The 27,207-nt window shown below is 41.5% G+C and overlaps 1 protein-coding gene and 1 long non-coding RNA gene across 14 annotated transcripts in view; both read right to left on the reverse strand.

Annotated features, from left to right (window-relative positions):
- The window catches only part of UBAP1 (ubiquitin associated protein 1), a 73,950-nt gene that overhangs the window by 30,263 nt on the left and 16,480 nt on the right, over window positions 1-27,207 (reverse strand). For 11 of the 13 annotated variants that reach the window (XM_005581495.4, XM_065531012.2, XM_005581497.3 and 8 more), the window contains one exon: window positions 1,845-1,885. The exons of the other annotated variants lie outside the window; for them this stretch is intronic. In XM_005581495.4, coding sequence (XP_005581552.2) covers window positions 1,845-1,885 — 41 coding nt within the window. The remainder of the gene's footprint in view (window positions 1-1,844; window positions 1,886-27,207) is intronic. 13 annotated transcript variants of the gene reach the window in all.
- LOC135967523 (uncharacterized) lies at window positions 14,040-17,536 on the reverse strand. Its single transcript, XR_010581699.2, has 2 exons — window positions 15,176-17,536; window positions 14,040-14,706 (listed from the first exon to the last, which is right to left on the reverse strand). It is a non-coding gene; the product is annotated as an uncharacterized lncRNA (long non-coding RNA).

A 27,207-nucleotide genomic window follows, 5' to 3' on the forward strand; every position in this document is an offset into this window, starting at 1 on the left:
ATGCCAGTCTTTACTGAACAGACACCTTCAAAATTATAATCTTCTCTCTGGAATGTTCAGTTGAAACACAAAACATGGGGTCCAACTATTTTCAGTCTGATCAAAACAGATGTTCCAAAGATTCAAAACAGAAAGTCTATCTTTTGAAATAAGGGCAAATTTTTCATTTTTGCTATTTTCTCTCCTCAAGCTTTTCCTCTGCCCTTGCTGTGTCCTCTCTTTTCTCCCTTGAAAAGGTGATCTAGAGGCAATTCAGATCTGCCTTTTTCCCCCTTTTTCTTTTCTTAAGCTCAGTGGCAAGAATCTTTTTTTTGTTTGCTTGTTTGAGACAGGCTCTCATGTGATTCAGGCTGGAGTGCAGTGGCGTGATCATGGCTCACTGCAGCCTTGACCTCCGGGCTCAGCACTTCTCCCACCTCTCAGCCTCCCAAGTAGCTCAGACTACAGGCAGATACCCGCATACCCAGCTAATTTTTAAATTTTTTTGTAGAGACAGTGTCTCACTATGTTGCCCTTGAACTCCTGGCCTTAAGTGATCCTCTCACCTTAACCTCCTAATCTCCTGTTGGGATTACAGGGGTGAGCCACCGTGCCCTGCCTAGATCTGCCTTTCTACTATCATTTGAATACTTTCAAGAAGACCTGTAATAATCCATAAATAATAGGAAATAGCTTACCTGAAAGATAAGATGCCTGACCTCTTTAAAGAATGCTAATTCCAGAGTTTGAATAACTTCAAAAGGATTTTTTTAAAACTCAGGCAGGTTATCTATATAAGTATATGCACACTGACAAATCAAAATTTAAAGGCTGTTGTATAAAATATATAAGCAAGTAAAATCATAGTCACTGCTACACCACTCTGACTCAGCTGAGGGATCTTATCAACCAAACACTCGCAGCTCAGAAGAGCACACCAACACATCCCCAGGCAGTCTAGTAAATCATTCTTACAATGATGTGATAATACATACGTATTTTTTTGTTTGAGTCAGGGTCTCACTCTGTCACCCAGGCTGGAGTGCAGTGACATGATCACAGCTTACTGCAACTTCAAACTTCTGGGATCAAGCAATCCTCCCACCTTAACCCCCCGAGTAGCTGGGATTGCAGACACATGCCACTGTGCCTGGCTGATACAATTTTTAACATGGCAAATTGGCTTTAAAACCTCTTTTAAAGTAATTGTGTTATTTGAGTACTTCTGGTTTTTAATTCTTATCTTCTACTGTATGAAAAAAGGGTATAATTTTAACTTCTTAGGTACCTCCTTCCATTCCCCTCCAAAGGCAGATACTAGTTTATTATTGTATTCCATTTTGGAAGGTTGTATCATAGGAAAAAAAGACAGAGAAACTATTAATTTCAAATTATAAATATCAGTATTGATACCTCTGTAATATAGTGATTGATTTGTAGTAAATTACTTCCTTTGATGGGGCACAGGGAACTAAACTAAAACATTATAAAGCATTAACCAAAGGGTTAGAATTTTTCACACACACATATGGAGAAGAGCTATGACTAAGGAACAGGAAAGGGAAAGGTAACTATACCTTCGATGCTGCTGAAGAAACAGAACAGGCAGACTCCTCATCTATCACTAGTAGTTTCAAGTACAATAACCAGAGACACTCTAAAGTTAAACTACCCATTTGGAGAAATACTTTTAGTTCTCTGAAGACCTTTTGGATATACATGATACACTGTTGTACAACTTTATTTTTGTCAAGCTGTTCATTAAAAGAGACAAAAAGGGGCAACTGTACTTAAAACTATGCTGAGTGATTCCAAATCCTCTGATCAAATCATTACTTAAACCATGATTCTAACAGTCCACTTACCATGAAAATCTGCACCCAACTTCTTAGAAGCCATTTAGAACCTGAAAAACAAGGAAATATTTCTTAGGCACATTATACCTTGAAGGTAGTACGAAGAAAATTGAGAGTACAAAAAAGAAACCAGAAGACCTAAGGTTTCAGGGCTGACAGAATCCTCACTTCTCACTCCTAAAGTCCAAAAAAAGATCCAGGCACTGTGGCTCATGCCTGTAATCCCAGTGCTTTGGGAGGCACAGGTGGGAGGATCACTTCAGCCCAGAAATTTGAGACCAGCAACATAGTGAGATCTCATAGGGAGACTGAGGTTGCAGTGAGCCACTGCACTACAGCCTGGGCAACAGAGCAAGACCCTGTCTCACACACAAAAAATAATTAATGAAAATCAAAAATTTGCTAGGCGTGGTGGCGCATGCCTATAGTCCTAGCTACTTGGGAGGCTGACGTGAGATGATCACTTAAGCTTAGGATTTGAGGCTGCAGTGAGCTAAGAAGGTGCCACTGAACTGCAGCCTCTGCAACAGCACAAGACCCTGTGAAGGGAAGCGGAAGGGGAAGGGGAAGGGACAGGGTGGGACAGGGCAGGGCAGGGCAGGGCAGGACAAGACAAGACAAGACAAGACTCAATGTTCATAGGGGCATTTTTTTCAGATTAGGGACGCTGAACCAATAAGTATGACGCAAAAAGTTACAAAATCTGAAATCTGAATCACTTCTGGTGCCAAGCATTTAGATAAGGGATACTCAACCTGTACATAAAAAATATTTATAATGGTTGCCTCTAGGTAATAGGACTGGGAATAATTCATAATATATTTGTATTTCTGAACATTATATGGTAACATCTATTAATTTGGTAGTTACTTTTAAACTATTCTTGAAAAGTTTCTGTTTTCAGCCAGGCGTGGTGACTTACACATGCAATCCCGCATTTTGGGAGGCCGAGGCAGGTAGATTACTTGAGCCCAGGAGTTCCAAGACCAGCCTGGGCAACATAGTGAAACCTCACCTCTACAAAGATACAAAAAATTCGCCGCTGTGGTGTTGCACGCCTGTAGTCCCTGCTACTCGAGAGACTGAGGTAGGAGAATCACCTGAGCCCAGGAAATCAAGGCTGCAGTGACCAGTGATTGTACCACTGCACTCCAGCCTAGGCAACAGAGCGAGACCGTTTCAAAAAAAAAAAAGTTTCCATTTTTCAGCATGGTGTACAGACAGAGTGTATTCTGTTTGATATTGTAGTTCATGGAGAATTAAATTTATAAAGCGTATGTATTATCAAATTTCAAAGAACCTGCAAACCATACTGAAAATGATTTAACCTTTTTATATGTGCAGAAAACATTTCCTAGGCATCTCCCTGTTGTCCAGGCTGGAGTGCAGTACTGCAATCTTTATTGCAACCTCTGCCTCCTGAGTTCAAACAATTCTCATGCCTCAGCTTCCCCGAGTAGCTGGGATTACGGAAGTGTGCTATCACACCCAGCTACTTATTTTGTAATGTTATTAGAAACACAGTTTTGCCATGTTGGACAGGCTGGTCTTGAACTCCTGGGCTCAAGTGATCCACCCACCCCAGCCTCCCAAAGTGCTGTGATTACAGGCATGAGCCACTGCACCCCGTCTCACAGTGAGACTTCTAAAACCCAGAAGCAAGATTCTTAGCAGCCTCAACCTTCCCACACAGGCACATACCAGAAATCTGTTTTCCTAAATTGGGAAAGCAGCAGTATCTAAACTCCCAGCAATGAGAGTTGTGAATATGCTCACAGACATATGCAGAAAATTAGTGTTTCATTTCCATAACCCCAATAAAAATTGTGTGATATCAGCTGTTTGACAAAGCAACTGTTGTTGAGGTAAAGAACTTGAGAGAGGCTGTTTGAGTCTTTAATAAACAATTTTCCAAACAATACCTGTAATATGCTGACATCAGGAATGTTATAAAGAAGTTTCACCAAAATTTAAATGGATGTGCTTGGCTTTTTTTTTTTTTTTGAGATGGGAGTCTCGCTCTGTCACCAGCCTGGAGTGCAGTGGCGCAATCTCGGCTCACTGCAACCACCGCCTCCCCGGGTTCAAGCGATTCTCCTGCCTCAGTCTCCAGAGTAGCTGGGATTACAGGCACACGCCACCCTGCTCAGCTAATTTTTGTATTTTCAGTAGAGATGGGGTTTCACCATGGTTGGCCAGGATGATCTCGATCTCTTGACCTTGTGATCCACCCGCCTCGGCCTCCCAAAGGCTGGGATTACAGACGTGAGCTACTGCTCCCAGCCAAATGCTTGGCTTTTTAAAAAGGCTCAACTGGGCCGGGCGCGGTGGCTCATGCCTGTAATCCCAGCTCTTTGGGAGGCTGAGGCGGGCAGATCACGAGGTCAGGAGATCAAGACCATCCTGGCTAACACGGTGAAACCCCATCTCTACTAAAAATACAAAACATTAGCCTGGCATGGTGGCACGCGCCTGTAGTCCCAGCTACTCAGGAGGCTAAGGCAGGAGAATGGCGTGAACCTGGGAGGCGGAGCTTGCAGTGAGCCAAGATTGCGCCACTGCACTCTAGCCTGGGCAACAGAGCAAGACTCCGTCTCAGGAAAAAAAAAAAAAAAAAGGCTCAACTGTTCACCGTAAAAAAAAAAAGAAGGAAATCCAGCATGAGAATCACTTGAGGCTGGGAGACGGAGGATGCAGTGAGCCGAGACGGTGCCACTGCACTCCAGCCTAGGCAACTCAGCAAGACTGCCTCAAAAAAAGAACGAAATCCTGTCATTTATGACAATGTGAATGAACCCGCAGGACTTTGTGTTAACTGAAACAAGCCAGACACAGAAAGACAAATTTTGTATGATCTTACTCATACAGAATCTAAAGAAGTTTATCTCATAAAAGCAGAGGCTTATATGCCTCATAGTTGCAGCAGGCCTGGCATCAACAAGCAGAGTGACACGTTCACAGACCTGTAGGTGCCTCAGGAATTCTCTGTCAGCAACCACATCATCGGTCTAAGGACCACGTATCAATCCACATGACTGTGGCTGAAGATGACAAGGTCACTGGCAGATGGCAAATTTAAAACCTATACTTCTTAAGTGAATTAACGCAGGAACAAATACTGCATGTTCTCATTTGTAAGTGGGAGCTAAACAACACGTGGTAATAAAGATGGCAACAATAGAAACTGGCGACTACTAGAGCGGGGAAGGAGAGAGGGGGACAAGGGTTGAAAAACTATTGGGTACTATGTTCAGTACCTGGGTGACGGAATCATTTGTTCCAAACCTAAGCATCACACAATATACTCAGGTAACAAACTGCACATGTGCCCCCTGAATCTAAAATAAAAGTTGAAAAAAACAAAAATTAAAACCACCACCACCACCAGCCAGGCACGGTGGCTCACGGCTGTAATCTCAGCACTTTGAGAAGCCGAAGAAGGCAGATCACCTGAGGTCAGGAATTCAAGATCAGCCTGGCCAATATGGTGAAACTCAGTAACTACAAAAATACAAAAATTAGCGGGGCATGGTGGCACATGCCCGTAGTCCCAACTACTCGGGAGGCTGAGGCAGGAGAATCACTTGAGCCCAGGAGGCAGAGGCTGCAGTAAGCCGAGATCACACCACTGCACTCCAGCTTGGGCAACAGACAGAGATTCTGTCTCGAAACAGTAACAACGACAACCTATGCTATCTGCCTAGGGACATTCACAGGATGGTAAATCAGATGACTCCATTCTTTGACTGACCAAGGCTGATGGCATCCTCTCAATGAACTTCTGACTCCAGAGAATTACAGATGTGAAATATTTGTCATAAATAAATAGCAAACACCCCTCCCAAAAAAGTAGAGAGTATAATAGTGATAACCAGAGGATGGGGAGGTAGGGAGGGTAGTAAAGGGGAGCACAGGGAGTGAGGTGGGGAGAAGTTGATGAATGATTAAAGTTACCATCAGACAGGAAGAATAAGTTCTGGTGTTCTATTGTACAGTAAGGTGACTACAGTTAACAATAATATATTCTGTATTTCAAAATTAACAGCTCAGGAGTTTGAGACCAGTCTGGGTAACATAGCAAAACCCCGTCTCTACTAAACATACAAAAATTAGCCGAGCATAGTGGTATGCACCTGTAGTCCCAGCTACTTGGGAGGCTGAGGTGGGAGGATGGCTTGAGCCCAGCAGGCAACGGTTGCAGTAAGCCATGATTAAGCCACTGCACTGCAGCTTGGGCAAGACAGCCAGTCTTAAATTTTAAAGAAAAAAAAAAATTAGTATGGCGTGGTGGTGCATGCCTGTAGTCCCAGCTAATCAGGTTCACTTGGGTCCAGGTGGTCAAGGCTGCAGTGAGCTATGATCACACCACTGCACTGCAGCCTGGGCAACAGAGTGAGACCCCAGTTCTAAAAAAAATTAAAAAAAAAAAAAGATACAAAAGTTCACAAATATTGTGTGATGCCATTCATATGAGGTGTCCACTCCACAGAGACTGAAAGCAGACTGGCGGTTGCCAGGGTCTGGTAAAGAGAAACTATGAACTGGTAAGGGTCTCCTTTGGAGAGATGGAAAGGTCTCAGAACTAGATGTGGTGATTGCACAACACTATGAGAGTACTAAATGCCATTAAATTGATCATTTTAAAATGGTTAATTTCATGCTATGTGAATTTCACCTCAGTAAATTGTTTTTAAAATTAAATTGCAAGAAAAAAATGGCTGAAAAAAATTGGCAGCAGAGAGGTGCTCCAGAGGAAAGGGCCAGAAAGATGGGTGTTAACAACTTCTGAATTTGAAAATCAGAGAGGCAATGAGGCAGTGAACAACTAGATAGAAGACCACAAGGAATAGTAAGTGAAAAATAAAATACAGTTCTCTTTATTAGTAAATAATGTAAAATTTTTAAAATCATGCCTCAATAGAGCTGATAAAACAGATTTTTTTCCAATATTATATATATTATTATATTTTCCACAGTCCTTAAGAATATGAGAAATCTGTATTTGGGCACATAAAGATTTTTCTAAGGTCCACTATGCAGCAAAACTTCAGTCTCTCAAAGCTCAAAAGCATTTTAATACCTACTTAGGGTCAGTTTTCTTCCCCCAGAACATCTTTTATATATATGTATATACGTGTATGTATGTGTGTGTGTACATATATATGTACATGTTTCATCAAGAATTTCCTATACTTTACTTATTTAAACCCATTGCTTTCTTAATTATTTTTCCATAAGTTATTGGGGTACAGGTGGTATTCGGTTACATAAAGTTCTTTAGTGGTCATTTGTGAGATTTTGGTGCACCCATCGCCCGAGCAGTATACGCTGCACCATATTTGTAGTCTCTTATCCCTCGCCCCCCTCCCACCCTTCCCCCCAGGTCCCCAAAGTTCACTGTATCATTCTTATGCCTCTGCGTCCTCATAGCTTAGCTCCCACATATCAGTGAGAACACATGATGTTTGGTTTTCCATTCCTGAGTTACTTTACTTAGAATAGTCTCCAATCTCATCCAAGTCACTGCAAATGCTAATTCATTCCTTTTTATGGCTGAGCAGTATTCCATCATATATATATAGATAGATACAGATATAGATACATACAGATATAGATATAGACACACATATATATGTATATACATACACACACACACACATATATATACTATCATATATACATATATACACACACCAGTTTATCCACTCGTTGACTGATGAGCATTCGGGTTGGTTCCACAATTTTGCACTTGTGAATTGTGCTGCTATAAACATGCGTGTGCCAATGTCTTTTCCAAATGACTTCTTTTCCTCTGGGTAGATACCCAATAGTGGGATTGCTGGATCAAATGGTAGTTCTACTTTTAGTTCTTTAAGGAATCTCCACACTGCTTTCCAGAGTGGCTGTACTAGTTTACATTCCCACGGCAGTGTAAAACTGTTGCCCGATCATCGCATCCACGCCGATATCTACTGTTTTTTTATTTTTTTATTATGGCCATTCTTACAGGAGTAAAGTGGTATCACATTATGGTTTTGACTTGCATTTCCCTGATCATTAGTGATGTTGAGCATTTTTCATATGTTTGTTGGTCATTTGTATATCCTCTTTTCAGGATTGTCTATTCATGACCTTAGCCCACTTTTTGATGGGATTGTTTTTTTCTTACGGATCTGAGTTGGTTGTAGATTCTGGATATTAGTCCTTTGTCAGATGTATAGATTATGAAGATTTTCTCCCACTCTGTGGGTTGTCTGTTTACTCTGACTGTTCCTTTTGCTATGCAAAAGCTCTTTAGCTTAATTAGGTCCCAGCTATTTATCTTTGTTTTTATTGCATTTGTTTTTGGGTTCTTGGTCATGAAATCTTTGCCTAAGCCAATGTCTAGAAGGGTTTTTCCAATGATATCTTCTAGAATTTTTTATAGAAATCTGTATCTATCTTGTATCTATCTTGTATCTTCTATAAGGTGAGAGATGTATCTATCTTGCATAAGGTGAGAGATGAGGATCCAGTTTCATTCTCCTACATATGGCTAGCCAATTATCCCAGCACCCTTGTTGCAAAGGGTATCCTTTCCCCACTTTGTGTTTTTGTTTGCTTTGTCAAAGATCAGCTGGCTGTAAGTATTTGGGTTTATTTCTGGGTTCTCAATTCTGTTCCATTGGTCTGTGTGCCTATTTTTATACCAGTACCAAGCTGTTTTGGTGACTATGGTCTTATAGTATAGTCTGAAATCATGTGGTGTGATGCCTCCAGATGTGTTCCCTTTGCTTAGTCTTGTTTTGGCTATGCAGGCTCTTTTTTTGTTCCGTATGAATTTTAGAATTGTTTTTTCTAATTCTGTGAAGAATGATGGTGGTATTTAGATGGGGATTACATTGAATTGGTAGATTGCTTTTGGCAGTATGGTCATTTTCACAATATTGATTCTACCCATCCATAAGCATGGGATATGCTTCCATTTGTTTGTGTCATCTATGATTTCTTTCAGCAGTCTTTTTTTTTTTTTTTTTTTTTTTTTTGAGATGGAGTCTCGCTCTGTCGCCCAGGCTGGAGTGCAGTGTCCAGATCTCAGCTCACTGCAAGCTCCGCCTTCCGGGTTCCCGCCATTCTCCTGCCTCAGCCTCCCGAGTAGCTGGGACCACAGGCGCCGCCACCTCGCCCGGCTAATTTTTTGTGTTTTTAGTAGAGACGGGGTTTCGCCGTGTTAGCCAGGATGGACAGCAGTCTTTTATAGTTTTCCTTGTAGAGGTCTTTTGACTCCTTGGTTAGGTATATTCCTAAGTATTTTAATTTTTTTGCAGCTATTCTAAAAAGGGTTGAGTTGTTGTTGTTTTTTTTTTTTTTTTTTTTTTTGAGACGGAGTCTCGCTCTGTCGCCCAGGCTGGAGTGCTGTGGCCGGATCTCAGCTCACTGCAAGCTCCGCCTCCCGGGTTCCCGCCATTCTCCTGCCTCAGCCTCCCGAGTAGCTGGGACTACAGGCGCCCGCCACCTCGCCTGGCTATTTTTTTTTTTTTTTTGTATTTTTTAGTAGAGACGGGGTTTCACCGTGTTAGCCAGGATGGTCTCGATCTCCTGACCTCGTGATCCGCCCGTCTCGGCCTCCCAAAGTGCTGGGATTACAGGCTTGAGCCACTGCGCCCGGCCCAAGGGTTGAGTTTTTTATTTGATTCTCTGCTTGGTTGCTGTTGGTGTATAGAAGAGCTACTGATTGGTGTAATCTTGTATCCAGAAACTGCTGAATTCTTTTATCAGTTCTAGGAGCTTTCTGGAGGAGTCTTGAGGGTTTTCAAAGTAAACGATCACAAAGTCAGCAAACAGTGACAGTTTGACTTCCTCTTTACCAATTTGGATGCCCTTTATTTCTTTCCCTTGTCTGATTGCTCTGGTTAGGACTTCCAGTACTATGTTGAAGAGGAGTGGTGAGAGAATGGGCATCCTTGTCTTGTTCTAGTTCTCAGAGGGCATACTTTCAACTTTTCCCCATTCAGTATTATGTTGGCTGTAGGTGTGTCACAGATGGTTGGGTTTTTTTGTTTTTGTTTTTGTTTTTGAGATAGAGTCTCGCTCTGTCGCCCAGGCTGGACTGCAATGGCGCGATCTCGGCTCACTGCAACTTCCACCTCCCGTGTTCAAGCGATTCTCCTGTCTCAGCCTCCCGAGTAGCTGGGATTACAGGCGCCTGCCACCATGCTGAGCTAATTTTTGTATTTTTAGTAGAGACGGGGTTTCACCATGTTGGCCAGGCTGGTCTCAAACTCCTGACCTCAGGTAATCCACCCGCCTCGGCCTCCCAAAGTGCTGGGATTACAGGAGTGAGCCACTGCACCTGGCCCAGAGATGGCTTTCATTACATTGAGGTATGTCCCTCGTATGCCGATTTTGCTGAGAGTTCTAATCATAAAGAGATGCTGGATTTTGTCAAATGCTTTTTCTGCATCTATTGAGATGACCATGTGATTTTTGTTTTTAATTCTGTTTATGTGATGTATCACATTGACTTGCATATGTTAAATCATCCCTGCATCCCTGGTATGAAACCCACTTGATCATGGTGGATTATCTTTTTGATATGTTGTTGGATTCGGTTAGCTAGTATTTTGTTAAGGATTTTAGCATCTATGTTCATCAAGGATATCAGCCTGTAGTTTTCTTTTTTGGTTATGTCCTTTCCTGGTTTTGCTAGAGTGATGCTGGCTTCATACAATGAATTAGGAAGGGTTCCTTCTTTATCTTGTGGAATAGTTTCAAAAGGATTGGTACCAATTCTTCTTTGAATGTCTGGTAGAATTCTGCTGTGAATCTGTCTGGTCCTACACTTCTTTTGTTGGTAATTTTCAAATTACCATTTCAATCTTGCGCTTGTTATTGGTCTGTTCAGGGTATCCAATTCCTCCTGATTTAAGCTAGGAGGGTCGTATTTTTCCTAAACCCATTTATTTTACAATACTCTCCTATTATCTAAATACTCAATTATGGAAAAATGATTAAATAACGGAAAATCCAGAATTTTTTTTTTTTTTGAGACGGAGTCTCACTCTGTCGCCCAGGCTGGAGTGCAGTGGCCGGATCTCAGCTCACTGCAAGCTCCGCCTCCCGGGTTTAAGCCATTCTCCTGCCTCAGCCTCCCGAGTAGCTGGGACTACAGGCACCTGCCACCTCGCCAGGCTAGTTTTTTTTTTTTTTGTATTTTTTAGTAGAGACGGGGTTTTACCGTGTCAGCCAGGATGGTCTCGATCTCCTGACCTCGTGATCCGCCCGTCTCCGCCTCCCAAAGTGCTGGGATTACAGGCTTGAGCCACCACGCCCGGCCCAGAAGATAATGTTGTGATGACACTAAGAGTGTTTATTAAAAGCATATAACATAGGAGTAGACATGGAACTAAAAAAAGTATTTAATTTTTTAAAAGCATATAATAAATAGAAAATAACTATAAGAGAGTGTGTGTGTGCGTGTGTGCATGCGTGCGCATGCGTGCGTGTGTTTTAATAGAAATGAGGTCTCACTATGCTGACCAGGCTTGATTTGAACTTCTGAGCTCAAGCTATCCTCCTGCCTTGGCCTCCCAAAGTGCTAGGATTACAGGCATAAGCCACCACTCCTGGCCAATAATTATAAAATTTAAAATGTTCTAATAAATTAAATTAAATTACCTTATGTAAAAAATGTGCCCAAAACAAGACTGAAAGAAATATTTGCCACTAATGTAAAACTATAATTAATGATAGGGAAAAAAAATTTACAAGCAATCATAAATTTCCACTAAAATAAATATATGCTTCTATTAAAGGGAAAGTTTCATCAAAAATAACAATAGGCCGGGCGCGGTGGCTCAAGCCTGTAATCCCAGCACTTTGGGAGGCCGAGACGGGCGGATCACGAGGTCAGGAGATCGAGACCATCCTGGCTAACACGGTGAAACCCCGTCTCTACTAAAAATACAAAAAATTAGCCGGGCGAGGTGGCAGGCACCTGTAGTCCCAGTTACACGGGAGGCTGAGGCAGGAGAATGGCGTAAACCCGGGAGGCGGAGCTTGCAGTGAGCTGAGATCCGGCCACTGCACTCCAGCCCGGGCAACAGAGCGAGACTCCGTCTCAACAAAAAAAAAAATAAATAAAAAAAATAACAATAAAACATATTCTTTTTCTTTTTTAGTTGGTGGTATGGATTGGAACACGCATTCTTAATTCAAGAACTTTTACACTAACAAAACTTAGAAATCCCAAAACCAACAACTTATCAGTGATGTTCTATTTTTCCAGCTCAGTATCACTTCAGTTCAAATACTACAGGAAGAAAACCTGGTAACTTAAAATCTGAATTACCTATTAAAGACATCACAAAAAACAACAAAGAATAAATATAAGAATAAAAAGAGATGGAGAAACAGGTAACAAGAGAAATGCAGGAAGAGAAGGAGGAGCCAGGATGAAGGAAGAGGAAATGGGTGAAGGAATGGGAAGAAATGGGAAAAGGAAAAGTTGAAGGAGGTAGGGATAGGAGACCAGGAAATTTTTTAAAAGTAATAATAAAAAACACCTTGGGAAGGACCAGGCCGTCTGAGAAAGGGAGGAGAAAGCCCAAGGGCAACTGTATTAATGTTCTCATTTTCACTTTCTTTTCTTTTGCATATCTGTCAAATTATTATAATACTCTCTAAAAATCGCTTCCCAAAACAAAATAGCAACTCAGAATCTCAGTAAGCTATCACAGTCACACTTCTAAAATAGCTGCAATCAGTAATTTCCCAAGATACAAATTAATCCAGGAAATTATCTAATTTACATTAAAAGATGGCTTTGGGAATCATCATATTTCAAGCCTGAAGAAAAATTAACACCCATACAACTCATAGCAACATTTATGTGTGTAACTGCTAGTAACATGTCAATATTAGGCTATACTATATTCACGAGAAAGAAGTTTTCTGTCTTCTCTCTGGGGTCTCAAAGGCATTGTGGAGCCTCAGCTCTCTCATCAGTAAAATAAAGGTAGTAGACTGAATAATCAGCCAACTCTGCACAGACCATAAATCTATAATGAGAGAATAAAATGAAGGAAAAATATTAATGTTTCCAAATTAAATATTGAGTATTCAAGATAAATGACAACAATGTCTATATTGACAAAACTAAAAGCTAGCAATCATATGTTCATTGTCCCATTTTTTTTTCTTACTGATCCATAAAACCCAAGCCTGGAAGCCATTCCCTTATACCACATATGAAATAACCTCAAATGATTCTTCTTATAAAAATTTTAAAAAGATACTTTTATATACGGCCTGACATGCAGAAAGAGCTCCACAAAGGTTGATAAAGTATTCAAACCAGCAACGATGTTTTTAAAGAAGAAAAAGGTTGGTGAATTAACTATAACTTTCAAGAAGGCAAAACATTTCCAACCGCTCTACCAGTAAACTAGTATACCTATAGAAAACATGTAAAAAAAAAAAAAATTTTTTTTTTGAGATGGAGTCTCCCTGTTGCTCAGGCTGGAGTGTGGTGGCACATCTTGGCTCACTACAACCCTCTGACTCCCAGGTTCAAGCAATCCTCCTGCCTCAGCCTCTCCCGGATAGTTGGCACTACAGGCACACACCACCATGCCCAGCTAATTTTTTCGTATTTAGTAGAGATGGGTTTTTGCCATGTTGGCCAGGCTGGTCTCGAACTCCTGACCTCAGATGATCCACCCATCTTGGCCTCCCAAAGTGCTGAGATTACAGGCGTGAGCCACTGCACCTGGCCAGAAAACATGTAAATTTTTATTTGAACAGAATAGTATTAGAATCTTTTTTGTGTGTGAGTTAAGAACGTAACTGTGAAGACTGAATTCAATTTGTGAGGCCTTGCTTTCAGTCAGATTAAGTCTGAGAATTAGCCAGAGACACTATTTTCAGGATCTATCACTGTCTACAAGCTCTGCATTTGCAAAACTAAGCCCCCTTATTACTGTCTGCTGCACATCGGCGTACTTGGTTGATAATGGAAGGCCAACAAAAGAGGTCACAGTACCCTGATTCATACTGAGGAACATATCAATAGCTCCAGTAAGCTTTTCTTTATGCATCAATTTCTTTCAATTCAGCTGGAATAAAATACTGGTTCAGATTTTTCCTAAGCACCCCTGTTTTACTGCAAACTAAAAAAGAAAATTTGAGTCACCAGCCTATAGAAGCAAGATCAGAAATTTAGCCTTTTGGTTTTTCCTTTTGTGCTATTCGTTTTCCTGGTTTCCTGTACTGAGCACATATGAATACATTTATCTACGATTAACACACACATACTGTGTAATTGGGGGAAAAAATTTGGTAAGCAACAAGTACCTATAAGGGGACTAAAAAGAAGCACAATAATATGTAATTCAACAGAGCGTTGGAAAAAACACACAAAATATAACTAATGAAAGATAACGACTTCAGAGAGAGAAAAAACACAGAATAAATCAGTGGTTTCTAGACTAGTAAGCATACAAGTGAGTCTAGGTTACAGATGTCATGGAGGTGTAACAGGTGTTTTACTTTATTAATAACAAAGAGTGCAAACCATGAAGAGCTAACAGTATTTGAATTGCCCCAAATAACACAGCATTACCACTGTGTTTCTACCAACTAGGCAGAAATAGATAACAAATCTAATTTAGTTCTAATCTAGATTTAATTTATATTGTTAGATCAAAAGCACCTTGAAAGCAGAATACACCTTTTTAAATACCCAAAGAACATCTTACAAAACTTGTGTAAATATTAGGACACAAAGAAAACCATGATAAATTTCCAAAATCAGAAGTAGCTGAGTCAGGCCGGGCATGGTGGCTCACGCCTGTAATCCCAACACTTTGGGAGGCCAAGACAGGCAGATCACCTGAGGTCAGGTGTTTGAGAACAGGCTGGCCAATATGGCGAAACTCCATCTCTACTAAAAATACAAAAAATACTAGCCAGGTGTCATGGCGCATGCCTGTAATCTCGGCTACACGGGAGACTGAGGCAGGAGAATAGCTTGAACCCAGGAAGTGGAGGTTGCGGTGAGCTGAGATCACGCCACTGCACTCCAGCCTGAGTAACAAAATGAGACTCTACCTCAAAAAATAAAAATAAAAGTAAGTAGCTGAGTCAATAACCAGCACGATCTTGGCTCACTGTAACCTCCACCATCCAGACTCAAACAATTCTCCCGCCTCAGCCTCCCGAGCAGGTGGGATTACAGCTGCCCACCACCACACCCAGCTAATTTTATTTTTAGTAGAGACAGGGTTTCACCATGGTGGCTAGGCTGGTCTCGAACTCCTGACCTCAGGTGATCTGCCTGCCTCATTACAGGCATGAGCCACCGTGCCAGGCCTCCAAAGGGATTTTAATGGATCCAAAATATAGAAAAAGTGTCCAATTTGTATTTACAAAATGAGTATAATATTGGTGCCAAAAAACTTTGGAAAAATCTCATATATAAATACAGATAAGAAAATCCTTGATGGAAAAAAAAAAAGTAACAACCAAAATTACCAGTACATATTAGGAATAAACCATGTCCAAGTGAGATTTTTTTGCATAAATACAGTCCAAAACCAACACTAACAATTCTGTTGATATAATTCAGCATACATTAAATGCTCAAAGAAGAAAAATCATATGGCTATCTCTTTTACATGAGTTTTTAAAAACAAGAAAAAATATCAAATACCAGAGCATGCTGACTAGTGGGGAGACTACGCAAGTATTCCCATGAAGGACAGCAACAAGACAAAGATGTCCATTATCACAACTGCTTAGCATTGTTATTTCATATTAGATGGGAGAAATAAAAAGTATAAAAACTCAGATAAGAAACTTTCCCAGGAAAACCCAAAAACTGACAAGAGAATGCTATAAAGTATTTCTGGATACAAAATTAATATTCTGAAACAAACTAATACTCTGAAACAGCCTTCGTATATACATAGCCAGATAATAAATATAACATGCTGAAACAAGAGAACTGCTTAAGCCCAGGAGTTAGAGGCCAGCCTGCCTGGGCAACATTGCAAGATCCCATCTCTTTAAAAAAAAAGAAAGAAAAAAAAAGAAATATAAGAGAAACACACAACATACCAATATACCACAGCAGTTAAGAACTGGGAATAAACTGAAGACATAAAGAGAGAAAACTAAAGCTGTACTGAAAGACACAAAAGAAAACTTAAGACAACTAGAAAAACATACAATACTCTTGAGCAGGACATTCAACATTATTAAGATCAATTCTAAGTTGCTACACAAATTTGCCATGATCCAAATGAAAACTGAAATACTATGTTTTCCTTTTTTTTTTTTTAATTTTTTAACTAGACAAGCTGATTCTAAAGTTCATGTAAAAATAACAATTAAGCAGCCAGGCACAGTGACCCACGCCTGTAATCCCAGCACTTTGGGAGGCCAAGGTGAGTAGATCACTTGAGGTCAGGAGTTTGAGACCAGCCTGGCCAACATGGTGAAACCCGTCTCTACTAAAAATACAAAAATCAGCTGTGGCAGGAGCCTGTAATCCTACCCGACTCCAGAGGCTGAGGCAGGAGAATCACTTGAACCTGGGAGGCAGAGGTTGCAGTGAGTTGAGCTCACGCCATTGAGCAAAATTCCCTCTCAAAAAAAAGAAATAACAATTAAGCAAACGCAGAAAAAAAAAAGAAAAAACCTCCAAAGAAAATGGAGACTAGCTTATCAGATATTAAAATATCAGAAGATACAACACTGAAAGCTGTGTTGTATTGGTACAGATACAGATTAATGGAACAAAGTAGAAATCCCTAAAAATACCCAAAATATAAACATTTGGTATATAATAAAGCTGCTTTTTAAAATCAAGTCATGGGACAACTGGGTAGTCATCTAGAAAAAAGTAAAATCCGATGTTTGCTTCACACTGCATACCAAAATAAATTCCAGATGGATCAAAGGTATAGTAACATTATGCAACTGACCAAATGTAGAAATACTATTTTCACTCTACACATACAGCTAGTGAGCCAAAATAACCTAATTCTAAGACTTCAAATCTAAGAAAATACTTGGCTTATGAAAAACTCAGAAAATGAAGGGTTTTTTTTTTTTAAGTCAAGATGCTGTAATACATGTTTTCTCACTAGATGAATTTAGTCTTAATTTTTTCTTTTCTTTTTTTTTGAGACAAGGTCTCACTCTGTCACCCAGGCTGGAATGCAGTGGCACAATCTTGACTCACTGCAGCCTCAAGCTCCTGAGCTCAAGCGATCATCCCACCTCAGCCTCCAGAGTAGCTGGGACCACCCAACACCACGCTCAGCTAATTTTTTGTAGAGATGGGATTTTGCCGTGTTGCTCAGGCTTAGTCTTAATTTTCAAATGAAGTTTTACCAAAGTTATTAATTGTAAGGTATACTTAAGGCTTATAAGCAAAGCAACTAGTGTCTACAACCAAACCTCCCGAACGCTCCTGATCTTGTCTGATCTCAGAAGCAGGGTTAAGCCTGGTTAGTACTTGGAAGGGAGAAACACAACTAGTGACTGAATACAAAGTTCATTTCACAGTTTAATAAAAAACAAGATTACAGTTGAAAAGCAACTCCCTAAAAATTACAAAGTGACAAATAAGTACATACAGAGATAAAATAGTATTGTAAAAGCAAATTATTGACCCAAACTGATTTTTTCTTTTTTTTCTTTGAGATGGAGTCTCACTCTGTCACCAGGCTGGAGTGCAGTGGCGCGATCTTGGCTCACTGCAACCTCTGCCTCCCAGGTTCAAGCGATTCTCCTGTCTCAGCCTCCTGAGTAGCTGGGACTACAGGCACCCGCCGCCACACCTGGCTAATTTTTGTATTTTTAGTAGAGACGGGGTTTCACCATATTGGCCAGGCTGATCTCAATCTCTTGACCTCGTGATCCTCCCGCCTCGGCCTCCCAAAGTGCTGCGATTACAGACATGAGCCTCTATGTCCTGCTGACCCAATCTTGATTTCTTAAGAACTGCAGCTAATTCCAAAATGGGTCAATAAAATCCAGACAAAGATTTTCCTTAGCTCTGGTCTCCTCTTAATCCTCCAACCATCTAGTACAGTGTCTAATCTTTAGCAGGGGTAGCTTTTCACTTACTCTCTCCCTTCAAACTTCCTGAAAATTTAATAGATAATTATATAACTAATAATTCTACCCAATATGTAATTTGAGAATACAACTAGATGAAACAATATCTTTAAAATGAAAAAGCTAAAACAATAATCTCTTGTAGTTACCAAAAAAAATCTGAAATTATAAGTCTTACGAGACTACCATAATGGAAGTACAGGAAAGTAACGACTAGTTAAAAATCAGAATGGGGCCGGGCGCGGTGGCTCAAGCCTGTAATCCCAGCACTTTGGGAGGCCAAGACGGGCGGATCACGAGGTCAGGAGATCGAGACCATCCTGGCTAACACGGTGAAACCCCGTCTCTACTAAAAAATGAAAAAAAAAAAAAAAACTAGCCAGGCGAGGCGGCGGGTGCCTGTAGTCCTAGCTACTCGGGAGGCTGAGGCAGGAGAATGGCCCAAACCCGGGAGGCGGAGCTTGCAGTGAGCTGAGATCCGGCCACTGCACTCCAGCCTGGGCGACAGAGCGAGACTCGGTCTCAAAAAAAAAAAAAAAAAAAAAAAAAAAATCAGAATGGGAGTCATGACATCAAAGCGTTAGTCAGGGGTGGGTGTGATTGCTCAGGCCTGTAATCCCAGCACTTTGGGAGACTGGAGGGTCACTTGAGCCCAGGAGTTCAAGACTAGCCTGAGCAACATAGTGACAACCTGTCTCTACAAAAAATACAAAAACTGGCCATGTGTGGTGGCACACGCCTGTAGTCTTAGCTACTCAGGAGGGTGAGGCGGGGGACCGCCTGAGCCTGGGGAGGTCGAAGCTGCAGTGAATAGTGATGGCGCCACTGCACTCCAGCCTGCACTCTCACTCTGGGTAATAGAGTGAGACCTTGTCTCAAAAAAAATAAAAATAAAAAATAAAAGCATTAGCCAATCAGAAATTTCAAGTCAGCATCTTAACCAATTCATTACAATTTATTTAAAGTATTTTATTCAGAGAGTTCGGTAAAAGTGCAGTGTCCTCAAGAGGAAATCTGACCACGAACTTATCAATTTAATTCTTGCAACTGAATAAACACTGGTTGGCAAAAAAATAATGTCAAGAAGTTACTGAACCAAAAATATTTCCTTCCCAACTCCAAAAATCGTATCACAATTCATACCAGAAGGCAAGAAAGACAAGAGCACCCTGGACAATTAAAAGACTTGTAAACCAGTAAAAACCTCTGAAATAAACAAAAGAAATTTTAGGGCTTCTTCCATAAAATGAGACTACTGGAATAAATGATCTCTGGAATTCTTTCCAGAATTAAAGGACTAGAGATAGATTATTTTCTAACTATGAATTTCACTGGTTTTTCTAGTCTTAAACATATAAAAAAGATAGCACAAGACTTCATCTTAATTCCGAGGGCACATAAAAACAAATGGGTGTTTTCTTCTAAAAAAAAAAAAAAAATTGGGTGTGGACTGTGTATACTTAACTCAGAAAGTATACTTGACTCAGCAAATATGTACAATTCACACCCTTTTTTTTTTAAGAAGAAAATCCTTACTATTTGACACTATTTTACTCTACAAGTAACTAATACAATACTAACGGGTTAGTTTTTTGTTGTTGTTGTTGTCTTGAGACAGAGTCTTGCTCTGTCCTCTGCACTCTGGAGTGCAGCAGTGAGATTCTTGTGCCTCAGCCTCTCGAGTAGCTGGGATTACAGGTGTGTGTCATCACACCCAGCTAATTTTTGTATTTTTAGTAGAGACAGGGTTTCACCATGTTGCCCAGGCTGGTCTCAAACTCCTGACCTCAAGTGATCTGCCCGCCGTGGCCTCCTAAAACGCTGGGATTGCAGGCATGAACCACCATGCCCAGTCTCTAACTGGTTAATTTTAAAACAAAAAGAAGTTACCATACTAGAAGCTATTAATTTAACCTGAAATAAGTAATCACAAACATAATTTTTTGTTCTTCTTGGAGTCTTCAAACTCAGTGGATTGTATCATTCTGTTTCCATCATGTGAAACCTGAATGATTTTTCCCACAGAAGTAAGTAATAGAGCCTTGTTCACGAAACTTGAAAACTCAAATCCCCAGGGGAACATTGTAGGCCTAAAGGAAAAACAATATAAGGATGGAACAACTTCACACAGTGTCAAAGATTTATGGGGAGAGAAAAAGGGTTCTTAGGTAATTTCATATGCTTATGAAATATGTGTATGCTAAAATAAATGCCAGAACAGATGTCTTTATTTAAAGTTCTATTAAATATTTAAGAAACAGATTATTCCTATTTTATTTAACCTATTCCAACACATAAAACGGGAACAAATATATACTTGCAGCTTATCAGTTTATTCAGGATTTGTTTATTGTCTGTCTTCCCCACTAGCCTTTAAACACTACGAGGACAAATACCACTTCTGTCTCATTCACCATTACACCAAGCATAGTGCCTGGACACAGTAGTGCTCAGTAAGTCCTGCTGAATGAATGTTGCTGAATTTCAAGTTCTCATATGAGATCAGCATAATACTGATATCAAAAACTGACAGAAAAAAGAACCAGAAATAAAAGCATATTTAATTTTTGTTAATCCTTGTTTTTAGAGACAGGGTCTTGCTCTGTTGCCCAGGTTGGAGTGAAGTGGCATGAACATAGCTCACTGCAGCCTCAAACTCCTGAGCCCAAAAGATCCTCCTGCCTCAGCCTCCCAAGTATCTGGGACTACAGGAACGCACCACCACACCCAGCTGATTATTTATGTTTTATCCATACGTACCCAAATCCTAATTAAAACAGTAGCAAATTAAACCGCAAAATCCTGACTGTAGCAAACTTTTAGAAAAAGTGATTCAGTTTCCTTCAACACAAAAAGAGCAAGATGAAAAAAGAACCTACAGACTGAAAAAGATCTTAACGAACACATCTCAAGCAATCACAACTTAGACCCTATTTGAGTCCCAATCCAAATACATGAGGAAAAAACAATAAAACAATTAAGAAAACATGAATATTTGATAATATGTTAGAGAATAAGTTCATTTTCTATAGGCAGGATAATGCTATTATAGTAATTTATGTGATCTTTCAGAGATATACAAAAATAACTTAGATTAAATGATATGACTGGGATTTGCTCTAAAATAACTGGGCAGAGGGTATGTATATAAAATTAGATTGACAGTTATTGGGGCTGTATGGTGTTATGATATATACATATACGGACATGGACACACACACACACACAGTTTTCGACTACAGCTCCTGGCCCATAACTCCCATAGCCCTTGTCAGAGTCTTTTGTTATAATATTAGGTATGTCAGGCCTCAAAGGCCACAACTGTCCTAAGGTAGAACTCTATGTCTTCCAATACCCCTTTCTCATTGTGGGTCTTAAGCCCCTCTCCAGGCAGGGCAGGATGGCTCACTCCTATAATCCCAGCATTTTGGGAGGCTGAGGCGGGAGCATCACTTGAGGTCAGGAGTTTGAGACCAGCCTTACCAACATGGTGAAACCCCATCTCTACTAAAAATACAAAAATTAGCTGGGCGTGGTGGTGCATGCCTATAATCCCAGCTACTCAGAGGTAGAGGTTGCAGTGACCCAAGATGATGCCACTGCACTCCAGCTGGGCAACAGAGTGAATGTGTCTCAAAAAAAAAAAAAAAACAGAGAGAGGGAGAGTCCCACTCTGTACTCTGGGAGAAGGAATGCTGACATCATGAAGCTTCCATAAAAACTTAAGAGGACTGGATTTGGAGAGCTTCCGGCTAGTTGAACACCTGGATGGAGGTTCGTGGATGGTGACGCCCCAGAGAAGACATGGAAAGTCAGTGCACCTTCCCCCATACCTTGCCAGACAAATCTCTTCATCTGTATACTTTGCAATAGCCTTTAGAATAAATCAGTAAACATAAAAGAGTTTCTCTGAGTTCTGTGAAACACTCTAGCAAATTAAACAAACCCAAAGAGAGAATCAAGGGAACTCCAACATGAGTGAAGCTGGTGGTCTTGAGGCCCAGACTTGTGACTGATGAGTGCTGGGGGCAATCTTGGAGACTGCGCATTCAACCAGTGGGATCTGACACTATCTCCGGGTAGGTAGTGTCGGCATTGAACTGCAGAACACCCAACTGGTGTCAGCTAATTGGTGTGTGGGGAAAATTGCCCACACACTTGGCCACAGAATTCTTTTTCTGTGTTGATAATTGCTGTGGTGGTGTGTGAGTAGAAAAAAATAAGAGTTTTTACAAAGCAGGATAAATCTACATTTTTGTTGATGTTGTTGTGACAGAGTCTCAGTCTGCCACCCAGGCTGGACTGCAGTGGTACGATCTCAGCTCACTGCAACCTCTGCCTCCGGGGTTCAAGTGATTCTCCTGCCTCAGTATCCCAAGTAGCTGGAACTACAGGTGCACACCACCACACCTGTTAATTTTTGTATTTTTAGTAGAGATGGGGTTTCACCATGTTGGCCAGGCTGGTCTCGAATTTCCTAACTTCAAGTGATCTGGCTACCTCGCCCTCCCAAAGTGCAGGGATTACAGGCATGAGCCACCATGCCCAGCCGAATCTACTTTTATGAGTTTGGAACTTTCTAAAATAAAGAACTAAAACAAGGCTGGGTGCCGTGGCTCACACCTGTAATCCCAGCACTTTGGGAGGCCAAGGCTGGTGGATCACCTGAGGTCAGGAGTTCGAGACCAGCCTGACCAACACGGAGAAACCCCATCTCTACTAAAAATACAAAAAATTAGCCAGGCATGGTGGCGCAAGCCTGTAATCCCAGCTACTCACTCAGGAGGCTGAGGCAGGAGAATCACTTGAACCCGGGAGGCGGAGATTGCGGTGAGCCAAGATCACGCCATCACACTTCAGCCTGGGCAACAAGAGCGAAACTCTATCTCAAAAAAAAAAAAAAAAAAAAAATCACAAAAGCCTATACACAGTTAAACTTTTTTTTTTTTTTTTTTTGGTGACAGAGTCTCACTGTGTCGCCCAGGCTAGAGTGCAGTGGCTGGATCTCAGCTCACTGCAAGCTCCGCCTCCCGGGTTTACGCCATTCTCCCGCCTCAGCCTCCCGCGTAGCTGGGACCACAGGCACCCGCCACCACGCCCGGCTAATTTTTTTTTTTGTATTTTTAGTAGAGACGGGGTTTCACCATGTTAGCCAGGATGGTCTCAATCTCCTGATCTCGTGATCCGCCCGTCTCGGCCTCCCAAAGTGCTGGGATTACAGGCGTGAGCCACCGCGTCCGGCCAACATTTTTATAAAGTTCACAATTAAGCAAAAATAAACAGTATATTGTTTAGGAATATATATAATGTGGTTTATAAAAGGAAGGAAGTGATAAACCCAAAATTCAGGGGAACAGCTAACCCTGTAGAGTAGTAAAAGGATAGGATAGGACAGAAACAGACAAATAAATAAAGAGTAATGTACTGGTAATGCTCTAGTTTTCAAGACAACTAATAAGCTTGCAAATGTTTATCATTATGCCTCATAACTTAGATGTTTTACATTCATATTTTTTCTATATGTTAAACATCATACAATGAAAAACTGTAAAGCATACAGCTCTAGATGCTACAAATTCTCTTTAGCAAAAATTAATAGTATTAGATCAGGTTAGCAAACTAAACATCTATCCATCCCAATCATAATCTCTTAAAAAATAAAATCGTAACAGCACTAACAAACCCCCTCCTAAGAGGGTGGTTTCTAAAAGTTATCAAGATACCACAAATGAAGTCTCTACAAAGGAATGAAGATCAGATTGACAGAGAAACAAGCCCTACTCTCTGGAGAAATGACAGATTCTAAGGCCAAGGCCAATCTGAAAGAGCTCTCAATGGCCCAAGATAAAACAACTTGAGCAATAAAATAAATCAATGTGGGACTTTAATCCAAAATATAAACTGAATACTTAAGTCCATACTGATTTCATATAACTGAGACAGGTACTTTACCTGTGTATTTTTCCAAAAATCCACAAGCCCAGTCTAATTATAAGGAAAACAGCAGACAAAACCAAAATGAGGACCCTTCTACAAAATACCTGACCAGTTTTCCCCAAAGCTGTCAAATAAATTACCAGGGGGCAGGGGAAGGACTAAGAAACCATCACAGACCGGAAGAAACTAAGAAGACATGACAACTAAACACAATTTAGTTATCCTAGATTGGATCCTGAAATCAAAAAAAAAATTGCAGAAAACCTGGGTTGGCTGTGGTGGTTCACACCTGTAATCTCAGTACTTTGCAAGGCCAAGGCAGAAGGATCAGATCTCTTGAGCCCAGGAGCTCCAGAACAGCCTGGGCAACATGGTGAAACCCAGTCTCTACAAAAAATAAAATAAAATAAAATAAGTCAGGCCATGGTGGCACGTGCCTGTAGTCCCAGTTATTAGGGAGGCTGAGGCAGGAGGATCACCTGAGCCAGGGGTGATCGAGGTTGCAGTAAGATATGATCACACCACTGTACTCCAGCCTGGAGAGACACAATGAGACCCTGTCTCAAAAAAAGAAAGGGGAAAAAAAAGAAAAAAAGAAAAACAGGGGAAATCTAAATACAGTCCAGAGTTCAGCTGATACTAATGTACCAAGGTAGGTGTTTCAGTTTGACAAATATACCATGGTAATGTAAGATGGTTAACATTAGGGAAAACTGAGTTAGGGAGAGCCAGGAACTCTCTGTACTCCGTATTATCTCTGAAAATGTTCTGTAAATATAAAATTATTCCAAAACAGAAATAGGGTCTCAAAAAAATTAAAATTAAAAATAAATAATAGGCTGGGCGCAGTGGCTCACGCCTGTAATCCCAGCACTGTGGGAGGCCAAGGCAGGCGGATCACGAGGTCAGGAGTTTGAGACCATCCTGGCTAACACAGTGAAACCCTGTCTCTACTAAAAATCCAAAAAATTAGCCAGGCGTGGTGGTGTGCCCCGTAGTCCCAGCTACTCAAGAGGCTAAGGCGGGAGAATTGCTTGAACCCAGGAGGCAGAGGCTGCAGTGAGCCGAAATCGCGCCACTGCACTCCAGCCTGGGCGACAGAGCGAGACTCCATCTCAAACAAATAAATAAATAAATAATAAAAACAAGTCCAAGAACATGATGGTGGAATAGGAGATCCAGGTTTTAGTTACTATCACAGAAATGCCAATTAGTAATTATCCACAGACAAGAACACCTTTGTGAAAATTCCAGAGCCTAGTGCTTAAGCACTCCCTTGGAGCACAAATACCAAAAGCCACATTAGAATGGTAAGAGTGACTTGATTTTTTGACTGCATCGCCCCTCACCAGGCCCACATGTGGCCAGAGAGCGATCCCCTGGGCCTATAGTTTCTGCAGTGGGAAAATGAGAGCCCGAGGCAGACATTCAGCTTCCCCAACTTTCCCAGCTTTCCAGGGTGCTTCCCAGGAGATCCATGTCTGTCGTGCCTCATAGGGAAGAGATGGGACGGCTAGACCACTGGAGTTAGCTAGGAACAAAGAAGGGGGTGGGGCTCACACCAACCAGTATCATGACAATGCAAATCACGACAATGAGACCACATCCCTGCCAGTGGCCTCACCCAACCAGAGAGCCCAACCAGCAGCTCTGCCCATCTACAGCATGTCTATCCAACAAGCACAGTCAACAGTTGTGCCTGGGTTGGCTCCTGTGCCAGTGGTCCAGTCTGACCTCAGCTGAGCACAGCCTATGGCCTCACCTAATCGTATAGCTGAATCTCCAACTCCAAAGGACCAGGTAGTCCAACCAGACAGCCTGGCCACAGAACCCGTCTAACCTTGGAGCAGGGCCAGCAGCCCCATCCAGGCAAAAAATTCAGCCAATGTCCCCATTCAACAGCAAAACACAACATACAACCCCACCTGATTGCAAAATGCAGCCTATAGTCCTACCCATCTATGGTGCATACCCTGTAGCCTCACCTGACCGGGGAAATTCCAGAGTGCAGCCTGCAGCCCTCCCCAATCACAGAGCAGCCTGGCCTAAACGTGGAGCCCAGCCAGCTGCCCCTCCTAACCTCAGAGCCCAGCCAACAGACCTGCACTGGCCTCAGACCCCAGAGACAAGCCCCACCTAACCTCAGAGTATGGGCAGCTACCAAGTTCAACCAGAGATTCCAGCAGCAAGCCCTGCTTGCCCACAGGTACTATCAGCTGACCCATCCAGAACCCCTGGCTAGGCTGACTGCTGAAGGTCTTTCCTCACAGAAATGAATTGGTAAAGACTAAAAGAGATGACTACTTCCTCAAATGCACAGAAATCAACACAAGGACAAAAAGATCATTAAGAATCAAGGAGGGGCCAGGCGCAGTGGCTCATGCCTGTAATCCCAGCACTTTGGGAGGCCGAGGCAGGCACATCACGAGGTCAGGAGATTGAAACCATCCTGGCTAACATGGCAAAACCCCATCTCTACTAAAAAATACAAAAAATGAGCCAGGCGTGGTGGCAGGAGCCTGTAGTCCAAGGCAGGAGAATGGCGTGAACCCGGAAGGAGGAGCCTGCAGTGAGCCAAGATCACGTCACTGTACTCCAGCCTGGGCAACAGGGCGAGACTCCGTCTCAAAAAAAAAAAAAGAAAAAAGAATCAAGGAGGCCAGCTGTGGTGGCTCACGCCTGTAATCCCAGTATTTTGGGAGGCTGAGGCAGGTGGATCACCTGTGGTCAGGAGTTCAAGACCAGCCTGGCCAACATGGTGAAACCTCATCTCTACTGAAACTACAAAAATTAGCCAGGCATGGTAGCACATGCTTGTAACCCCAGCTACTGGGAGGCTGAGGCAGGACAATTGTTTGAACTCAGGAGGCAAAGGCTACAGTGAGCTGAGATCGTGCCACTGCACTCCAGCCTAGGCAACAGAGCAAAACTCTGTCTCAAAAGAGAAAAAAAAAAAAAAAAAAGAACCAAGGAAACATGATACCATAAAAGAAAATGAATAAAATGCCAAAAAACAACCCTAAAGAAATGGAGAACGACAGAACTGACTGACAAAGAATTCAGAATAATCCTCTTGGCCAGGTGCAGTGGCTCTCACTTGTAAACCCGGCACTTCTGGAGGCCAAGGCGGACAGACTGCTTGAGCCCGGTCAGTTCAAGACCAGCACAACATAGTGAAACCCGTCTCTATAAAAGAAAAAAAAATTTTAATAAAAATTCAAATAAATAAATAAATAATCCTCTTAAAGAAGGTCTGTGAACTGCAATAAAACACAAATAACCGGCTGGGCATGGTGGCTCACGACTGTAATTCCAGCACTTTGGGAGG

The sequence above is a fragment of the Macaca fascicularis genome, chromosome 15 (assembly GCF_037993035.2).
Source record: "Macaca fascicularis isolate 582-1 chromosome 15, T2T-MFA8v1.1".
Taxonomy (NCBI): domain Eukaryota; kingdom Metazoa; phylum Chordata; class Mammalia; order Primates; family Cercopithecidae; genus Macaca; species Macaca fascicularis.